The following is a 9,967-nucleotide window of genomic DNA, read 5'->3' on the forward strand; positions in this document are numbered from 1 at the left end:
CGGTAGGAGCCACCCCAGAAAGCGTCGGGATCCGAGCGCGGCCCCATGGCCCTCACATCCCCACCAGACTCCCGTCCCGGCGTCGCGCCCATCTGCCCCTCCTCTGTGGCCCCTGCCTCTCCCGGCTCTCTGTCTCTCACACTGAAGCCCCTTCTCATTGCCAACCCTGCTTCTCTTTCTAACCCGTCTAGACGCCTCTCACCTCTGCCTTGCTCCCTCGGGTCACTCAAAGACTCCTGTGACCTCTCAAAGCCTCCCCAGGGCCCCTCCTATGACCCCCCTGCCCTGGCTGCCCCCTCACACCCCCAGCTTTCGGGGTCCGGGGCGGGGGTGGGCAGCCGGATGTGCCCTGGGCCCGGCTCTGTCCTCTGCAGGCAGGAGCTGGAGGAGCGCTGCCTCCTGAATGTGTGTCAGACCTGGGAGGAGAGGGCAGAGGAGCACCTCACCATGAAGCAGGAGGAAGGTGAGGGCGGGCCTTCCCGGGGGGCGGGGTGGGGGGAGGGCTCTCAGTGCCCTCGGTACTCCGGCTGGCGGGTCTGGGTTGGATACTGGCCAGCGATCACTCCGCGGCCCTGTGTCCGTCCCATCCTGCGCTGTGCTGGCGGCGCGGCGAAGGGCAGGCGGCTGACCCGAGCCCTCTTCCCTCTTCTCTTCCCGAGGGTCTCTGAACGAACGGAGCAAGCAGTCTGAGCCCCAGACAGGGCCAGGGGGGCCCTTCTGCCTTTCCTGAATACACTCTTTGGCTCCCCAGGGCCGGATCCTTGCAGTTCACTCTTTTTAAAAAAATGTTGTTCCTTGGTCTTAGTTGCAGGATCTGTTGGGCTAGGCAGGATCTTTTACTTCGGCGCACGGACTCGAGTTGTGGGGCGAGGACTCCGGAATACGTGGGCTTGAGTACTTCAGTGTGTGCACTTAGCTGTGCCCTGGCATTTGGAATCTTAGTTCCCTGACTAGGGATCAAACTCCCGGCCCCTGCATTGCCAGGTGGATTCTTAACCACTGGGCCCCCAAGGAAGTCCCTTGCTCCTTTCAGCTTTAAAGCTCTCTACTCTTTCTGGAGGGCTTTTCTAAGTCCAGCACCCATTGCCCCACCGCCTTGAGCCGAGTTCAGGGACAACATGACACACTGGCATAGAGACCCAGCATCCTCCCAGGACTTTCAGCCCGCCTGGTGGGGAAAGAGCTGGCTACCTGCTCTGATGGCCCAACCACCCTGATTTGAGATGATCTTAAATGAGGGCTGTTCTGTTTATCTCCTTTTTCAGGCTGCCTGCCTGCGGCAGCTCACCACTCACTCCAACCCTAAGCCCAGCCCTACCTCTTCCCCACATTTCAGTTCTGTGTGTCAGAGTTACAAGGCCTATGATGTCCCAAGTGCTGAATTAATACAGCCTCTCTGGGAGAGTGTCTTGTTCTGTCCCTCTTGTTCAGTTGCCAAGTCATGTCCAACTCTGCAACCCTATGTATTGCAGCATGCCAGGCTTCCCTGTACATCACTAACTCCTGGAGCTTACTCAAATTCATGTCCATTGAGTCAGTGATGCAATCCAAACATCTCATCCTCTGTCACCCCCTTCTCCTCCCACCTTCAATCTTTCCCAGCATCAGGGTCTTTTCTAATGAGTCAGCTCTTTGCATCAGGTAGCCAAAGTATTGGAGCTTTAGCATCATTCCTTCCAGTGAATATTCAGGGGTGATTTCCTTTAGGATAGACTGGTTTGATCTCCTTGCCGTCCAAGGGACTCTCAAGAGTTTTCTCCAGCACCACAGTTGAAAGCCTCGATTCTTTGGCGCTCAGCCTTCTTTATGGTTCAGCTATCACATTCGTACATGACTACTACAAAAACCATGGCTGTGACTATTATGGAGCTTTATTGGCAAAGTGACATTTCTGCTTTTTAATATGCTGTCTAGGTTGGTCATAGCTTTTCTTCCAAGGAGCAAGCGTCTTTTAATTTCATGGCTGCAGTCACCATCTGCAGTGATTTTGGAGCCCAGAAAAATAAAGTCTGACACTGTTTCCACTGTTTCCCCATCTATTTGCCATGAAGTGATGGGACCAGGTGCCACGATCTTAATTTTTTGAATGTTGAGTTTTAAGCCAGCTTTTTCACTCTCCTCTTTCACTCTCATCAAGAGGCTCTTTAGTTCCTCTTCAGTTTCTGCCATAAGGGTGGTGTCACCTGCATATCAGAGGTTGTTAATATTTCTCCCAGCAATCTTGATTCCAGCTTGTGATTCATCCAGCCCAGCATTTTGCATGATGTACTCTGCCTGCAAATTTAATAAACAGGGTGACAATACACACCTTCACCTTGCACCAGGAATACCACCAATTCAGGGCACCCCTGCCGTGTGCCAGGCAGTATGCTAAGTCCTTCACAGCCAGGTTCTCATGTAACTCTTACAACAGCCTTGACATACTCCTTTCCCAATTCTGAACCAGTCTATTGTTCCATGTTCAACACTATCTGCCCACCTTATAGATAAGAAAATTGGGGGTCAGAGAAGTGCCATGGCTTGCCCACCGCAACCATATTAGTGTGCTTGGGCTGACATAAGGAAGTACCATCAACTGGGTGGCTTAAAATTTACTTTCCTGTAGTTCTGGAGTCTAGAAGTCCCAGACTGGGGTGTTGGTACATTTGGTTTCTTCCTCTTCTCTTTGTTGGTTGGTTTCTCCTGGAGCCTCCCTCCTGGCTTGCAGCTGGCTGCCTTCTCCTGGGTCCTGCCTTTCCTCTGTGTGTGTGCATCCCTGTCCAAATTTCCTCTTCTCTTAAGGACACCCCTTAGGCTGGATTAAGGGGCTCATTTTAACATAATCACCCTTTTAAAGGCATTATTTCCAGATACAGTCACATTCTAAGACAAGTGGGGATGGGCAGTGCAGGTGTCAAGACTTCAATATATGAATGTAGGCAGTGAGCATGATGCAGCGTGTGTAACAGCGACCCTGATTCTCAGCAGATGGCGGAGCCAGTCTCGTCAGCAGGCCTGTTGATTCTAACCTGGACTGTGCCGTGAGCTGTGAAACCGGTGCCGCCCTTGTTAGGACCAGGACGTAACTCTTCTATCAGTTGATGCAGCTCTGGCACTCAGAGTCCTGCGACTGAGACACATCCTCCTGGGCCCTCTGCTCCGGTCCAGACAGTTATCTCAGAGGCTGCGCTTCGTTGCTCAGTCCTGTCTGACTCTGTGACTCCATGGACTGTAGCCCGCCTGGCTCCTCTATCCATGGCGATCCTCCAAGCAAGGATACTGGAGTGGGTTGCCATGCCCTCCTTCAGGGGATCTTCCCAACCCAGGGATAAAACCCAGATTTCCCACACTGCCAGTGGATTCTTTACCATCTGAGCCACCAGGGAAGCCCATCTTAGAGGCTATGTCCATCCAGATAAGTAACCGTTATTGCCCAGTCGCTAAGCCATGTCCAACTCTTTGTGACCTTGTGGAGTGCAGCCTGCCAGTCTTCCCTGTCCTTCAGTATCTCCCAAGGTTTGCTCAGATTCATGTCCATTGAATTGGTGATGCCATCTAACCATCTCATCAGCCGCCACCCTCTTCTTTTGCCTTCAATGTTTCCCGCATCAGGGTCATTTCCAGTGAGTTGGCTCTTTGCATCAGGTGGCCCAAGTGTTGGAGCTTCAGCTTAGATATGTAACTGCAGAGCCCCAAAGCCAAGGCACAGACTCAGAGTCAAAAAGATCTGTCTGGTGCTCTAACCTCTGAGCCTCAGTTTCCCCATCCGTACAAGGAAATAAGCATTCTACTCTTAAGAGTCTGTTGTAAGAATTACATGAGAACCTGGCTGTGAAGAACTTGGCATAGTTCCTGGCACACTGCAGCGGTGCCCTGAGTGGGCGTGCTCCTGGTGCCGGTGAAGGCAGCCCGCTGCATCCTTGGCCTGACCTTGTACTAGAGGTGCGTCTACGGAGCCTGCTCCTCCGAGTTTCACTCGTCTCTCCACCCAGCCATGAGATAGAGGAGGCTCGCCCAGGGGTGCGTGGAGCGGATGGGATGCATGTTAGAGACAGGAAGTGACCACGCCCCTCCCCACCCCGCCGCCCACCCCAGCCTTCCGCAGCTACTTTGAGATCTTCAACGGTCATGGTGAGGTGGACGCGCAGAGCCTGGAGAACATCCTGCTGCTTGTGGGCATCTCCCTGACAACGGCCCAGGTGGAGGGTGCCCTGAGGAGCGCTGACATCGACGGTGAGTGCGGGGGCAGGGGGTTGGGGTTGCTTCATCCTGAGCCCTGGCGGGATCAGGCTCACCCGCAGCATGAGACCTGTGCAGTCACATGGGGCTCGGTGACAGGATCCTGACTTTGGTTCACCGTTTTGCTGTTGCGGTCTAGAAATTCTTGATGATTTTTGAACGAGGGGCCCTGTTCTGCATTTCTTTCTTTTTTTTTTTTTTGGTTGCACTGGACCCTCATTGCATCACTCAGACTTTCTCTAGTCGCAGTGCTTCTGGGCTTCTCTTGTGGAGCGGTGGGCTTAGTCACCCTGCCACATGTGGGATCCTAGGTCTCTGACCAGGGATGGAACCTGAGGCTCCTGCATTAGAAGGTGGGTTCTTAACCACTGGACCACGAGGGAAGTGCTGCATTTTCATTTTGCTCTGGGCAAATGCAAATAATACAGCTGGTTCTGGCTCCCAAAGTTAGTGATTCCTGAGGACCTATGCAGTGCCAGGCTCTGGGGACCCAGAGATGACCAAGACCTAGTTCCCGACCCTAAGATGTAGGTCATCTCTGAGATCACTCCTCCAGGACATTATGTGTGCTCCGTCGGACATTCCTTGTGACCTGGCCACTCGTTTTACTGGCTGTATGGCCTGGGGCTAGGGTTAGGGTTAGGGTCACTGAAGTTCATCGCATCTCAGTTTCCCCGCCTGTAAAATGGGGCTCACAGCAGTTACCCGTCTCACTGAGCTGCTGAGAAGATTGAATGAGGTAACCCAGGCAAAGCCGGAGCACTGCACGTGGCACACAGGCTGCACGCAGGAGACGCTGACCGCTGGTCTCGTCCATCCTCTAAGTGTTCTTTAGCTGCCTGCGTGTGCCCATTCCTGTGCTGGGCACTGGCATAGAGGGATGTGTGAGACCTCTGAGATCTGCCCTCGAGATGCTCGCACAGCCAATGACACAGAAGGAAGAGTTGCTAAAGGCAGCAGTGCTCACAGTGGCTTGGATAAGGGATGAGGGATGAAGGCTTCCTGGAGGAGGTGATGCCTGAGCCAAATGGTGAAAGAGCAAGCAGGAGTTAGGCAGGACGAGAAGAAGGTCATTCCTGCTGGCAGAAATACCTTGCACACAGGGCTTAGGGCACAGAATGAAGAGCATTGTCCCATCGTGGTTTGGTTGACTAGATGCAGGGAACACAGCAGAGCGCTGGGGGCCTGGGCTCCTGACCCCTGAGTGGCAGCCCTGCTTCCTCCAGCACTGTCTTGAGGGCGAGTCCTCACTCAAGCTAGGCTAGGCATTGGCCTCAGCTTGGCCCTTGGGTGATCGCACACAACAGCCTGTTTTTGTCTGTGCCTCAGGCCTCATCTATGAGGGGGATTAGAGTATTAGCGCCTGCCGCTCGTCCACACCCCCCACCCCAAGGATGACTTTAAGGATTAGAGACCATTCATTAATTTGTCAAGCAGCTGAGAGAACTGGCATCTGGTCCCATTGCTTCATGACAAATAGAAGAGGGAAAAGTGGAAAGCAGTGACAGATTTTATTTTCTTGGGCTCCAAAATCACTGTGGACAGTGACTGCAGCCACGAAATTAAAAGACGCTTGCTCCTTTAAAAGAAGGAAAGCTATGACAAACCCAGACAGCATATTAAAAAGCAGAGACATCACTTTGCCAACAGATGTCCGTATAGTCAAAGCTATGGTTTTTCCAGTAGTTATGTATGAATGTGAGAGTTGAACTATAAAGAAAACTGAGTGCCAGAGAACTGACGCTTTCAAATTGTGGTGCTGGAGAAGACTCAAGAGTCCCTTGGACTACAGTGAGATCAAACCTGTCCATCCTAAAGGAAATCAAGCCTGAATATTCACTGGAAGGACTGATGCTGAAGCTGAAGCTCCAGTACTTTGGCCACCTAATGTGAAGAGCTGGCTTATTGAGAAAGACCCTGATGCTGGGAAAGATTGAAGGCACGAGAAAGGGACGACAGAGGATGAGATGGTTGGATGGCATTACTGACTCAATGGACCTAAATTTGAGTAAATTTCAGGATATAGTGAAGGATAAGGGAGACTCACGTGCTACAGTCCATGGGGGTGCAAAGAGCTGGACACAGTGACTGAACAGTAATAACAAAGTTGAGAGAGCATTTCCCAAGCGCCTCTTTGTTTTAAGTCCTGAGGACACAGTACAGAATGAAGCACCCAGCGCCCGCCCACCAGAGCTCCCGTGAAGCCCCAGGTCTCGTGAGCGTGTGGTTGAAGTACAGGTGTTTTATGAGAATGTTCAATTGGGAATCTGACCTATACTGGTCTGACTTCCCTCAGGAAGTGGTGGTCAAAGGAAGCATTAAGGGAAAGAGCTGGAGGGAATTCCCTGGTGGTCCAGTGGTGAGGACTTGGCACTTTTACTTCTGGGGCCGCAGTTCAGTCTGTAGTTGCAGAACTAAGATTCTGCAAGCTGCATCGCATGGTCACAAGAAACAAAAACAAATAGACACAGAGTTAGCGTGTGCTGGAGAGAATTCTGAGATGAGAACGCGGTGCGTACAAAGGCCTGGAGTGGGGGAGGAGGGCCCCCGGTGGGAGCAGGTTAGAGCTTGCGGGAGCTTGGTACCTGGTGAGGCTGCAGACAGCTGACAGGCAGGCCTAGCAGGACTTTGAAGGCCACAGTGGGAACACTGTAGGCAAAGATATGTGCTCATGCAAGACTAACACACTGTAATAAGAGTTGCCGACATTTGTTGAGCACGTGTTTGTGTGCATGGCCCTATTCTAAGTGCATTGCCTCCATTTCTCTCCCTTGAGAAAGGCGTTGTGGTTATCCTCACCCTGTTAGATGAGAAAACTAAGGCTTAGTGGGGCTGAGACTTTGGCAGGGTCACAGAGATAGTGAGTGACATGAACCCAGACTGCTGTTTCTAGAACCTTCTGGGAGCCTCTAACCCAGGAGATTTTATTTTTTTTCCTTCTACTTCTCTAAGTGTCCCACACTTTCTACATCAACTGTGTGTTACTTTTATAATCAACTCCAACAAGTAAATGCTAACAGCCGTGCCTGGGTTGCAGTGTCCAAGCCTGCTCTGGAAGGCCCCTGTCCACTCTGTATTCTTCTGGCCCCCACAGGAGATGGTCACGTGAACTTCAAAGACTTCTTGACTGTGATGACAGACACCAGGCGCTTCTTCTGCTCTGTGGGTGAGCAGGGGTGAGCCCAGGGCACTCAGAGCTGGGATGGGGGGGCAGGTGGCTAGTGGGGGGCTTGGGCACGCCAGGGTGTCAAATGGTAATGGCAGCTACCATCCCATGTCCCCAGAACAGAATGCCCTGATGGACATGGCTCCTCCAAACCCCGACACTCTGTTCTTTGAGATCCTGTCCCTGCTGGTGGAGATGCTGGCCTTACCCGAAGGAGCCTTAGAAGAGATCACCAGGTGAGTAGGTCTTTTGGTTGTGGGTGGAGGGTTGTAGGCACAGAAATTGCACCTAGCCTTTTGGCAGTGGAGGATTTTGGATAGTTAGGACTCTTAGTTGCAAGTGAAACATACATAAAACTGGCTTATGCAAAAGGGGAATGTATCGGCTCACATCACTGCTCAGGGCTTCAGGAATGGCTGGATCCAGGAGACCAGCTGATACCATTCAGGCTTTCTCTCTCCTGCTCATCTCTGCATTGGCTTCAAGTTCAGCTAGGCTCTTCCCACAGTGAGAAGGATGGCAACTGGCAGCCCTTGCTCATTACCCTCCTTGTTTTGCAACCTCAGCAGCAAGAGGAGTACCTTCTTGCAGTACGCATATAGCAATCCCAGAAAGAAAATGGGACAGAGCCTGTTTGGGCTGGACAACAAGAGATGGAAGCCTCCCCGCATTTCCAGAGTGGGCTGGTGGGTGGTCCTTCTCATCTAAGAAAGAGATGGCTGTGTACAAAAAATGACATGAACACTTGATGGCTAGAAGCAAAGGGTCGCTCTTGCAGCACACAGAGGCTTGTCTCTGTTGTTGAGAAGACTGGATAACTTTTTCCTACCACAGACCAGGCCTTTTCCGCAGAGGCCAGAAGAGGTGGAATGGTTACATGTGTTTCAGCAACACCAACTTAGCAAACCCCAGAGACAAGAGATCTGTCTTTCCCAGCATCTCTAAATCACTAAACATATACAACCTGAAGATGGCAAATGAATAATTTAAAAAGCAATAAAACAAATTCCCATGTATCCATTTCTTCAGCTTAAAAATAGGTAATTTCCAATCATCTTGAAGCCCCTGAGTGCCCTACCCTAACCACAGAGTACTTTCTCTTGTAACAAGAACCAACACTTATTCATTTGCTTTTGTTTTAAAATCTCACTGCTTATTTTTCCCATGTCATTCATTGAAAGTTTCAAGCGTGTGGCAAAGTTAAAAGAACTGTACAGTGAACAGTTAGATGCCCACCTAGATTCAACTGTTGCTATTTTGCCCTTCTTTTACCTATCCATCCCTCTATTCTCCAGTCTGTCTTGTTTTTTATTTCGTTTTATAGTAAATTATAGTCATTTCCCTCTAAATACGTCAGTATTTTGGGCTGGGCAAAACGTTTGTTTGGGTTTTTCATAACATCTTACAGAAAAACTTGAATATACTTTTTGGCCAACCCAATACCTATCATCAGCTAATGATCAATATTTGTATAGAGCTTCCCCACCCATATCTTTTGAGATTCATATAATGTACATTCGGTGAAATGCACAGATCTTATGTGTATCATTTAGTGAGTCTCAACAAATTCCCACACCCCAGCAACCTGAGCCCCTGTCAAGTTATATAAAATTTTACTATCATTCCAGAAAGTGCCCTCATGACCCTTCCCAGCTGGTCCCTGAAACTACACTTCTTTTAATTTCTTTCCATCACAGATTGGTTTTGTCTGTCTTATAACTTCATATAAATGGAAACATACAGAGTACAGTCTTTAGTGTCCAGCTTCCTTCACTCAGCATAATGCCTTTCCCCCCAAACTTTAACATTTTAAAAAAATGTTATGTATCTATTTGGCTGTGTCAGCTCTTAGTTGCCGCGTGTGGGAGCTTCTGTCGCAGCTCCGTGCTTGCAGCACACCCTGACTGCGAGTGTGTGCTCAGTGGCTTCGGTTGTGTCCAGCTCCCTGTGACCGTATGGACTGTAGCTGCCTGCTCCTCTGCCCCTGGGATTCTCCAGGCAAGAATACTGGAGTGGGGTGCCATGCCCTCCTCCAGGAGATTTTCCCAACCCCGAGATCAAACCCATGTACTGCAGGTGGATTCGTTATACCCACTGAGCAGCCTGGGAACCATGACGACATCACAATAGAACCTATTTGATCAGTGAGTGGACGTTAGGTCTACATTCAGTTCCCAGCCATAGTAGAAACAGCGTGACTGTTCTGTATCTGTTTCCTGGGACACCTGAGAGAGAGTTTCTTCAGAGCTGTAGTTTTGAAACTTTTTGATCTAGAAAATCTGTTATTATTTTTTTATACTTGAATTTAAGACTGAGAGATCTAAAAAATAAATATCTATTTATTTAACAAAGATAAGCTAGGGCTATGTGATATTCTACAGAAGACAGGGATCAAGACCATCCCCAAGAAAAAGAAATGCAAAGGCAAAATGGCTGTTTGAGGAGTCCTTGCAAATAGCTGTGAAAAGAAGAGAAGCGAAAAGGAAAGGAGAAAAGGAAGGATATACCCATCTGAATGCAGAGTTCCAAAGAATAGCAAGGAGAGATAAGAAAGCCTTCCTCAGTGATCAGTGCAAAGAAATA

The 9,967-nt window shown here is 50.0% G+C and overlaps 1 protein-coding gene across 1 annotated transcript in view; it reads left to right on the top strand.

Moving 5' to 3' along the window:
- Window positions 1-9,967, top strand: part of SPATA21 (spermatogenesis associated 21) — a 38,418-nt gene that overhangs the window by 11,040 nt on the left and 17,411 nt on the right. The window contains exons 7-10 of the mRNA XM_010862517.1: window positions 7-463; window positions 4,075-4,212; window positions 7,313-7,384; window positions 7,503-7,620. Coding sequence (XP_010860819.1) covers window positions 7-463; window positions 4,075-4,212; window positions 7,313-7,384; window positions 7,503-7,620 — 785 coding nt within the window. The remainder of the gene's footprint in view (window positions 1-6; window positions 464-4,074; window positions 4,213-7,312; window positions 7,385-7,502; window positions 7,621-9,967) is intronic.

Source organism: Bison bison, unplaced genomic scaffold (genome assembly GCF_000754665.1).
Source record: "Bison bison bison isolate TAMUID 2011002044 unplaced genomic scaffold, Bison_UMD1.0 scf7180017858151, whole genome shotgun sequence".
Classification (NCBI taxonomy): Eukaryota; Metazoa; Chordata; class Mammalia; order Artiodactyla; family Bovidae; genus Bison; species Bison bison.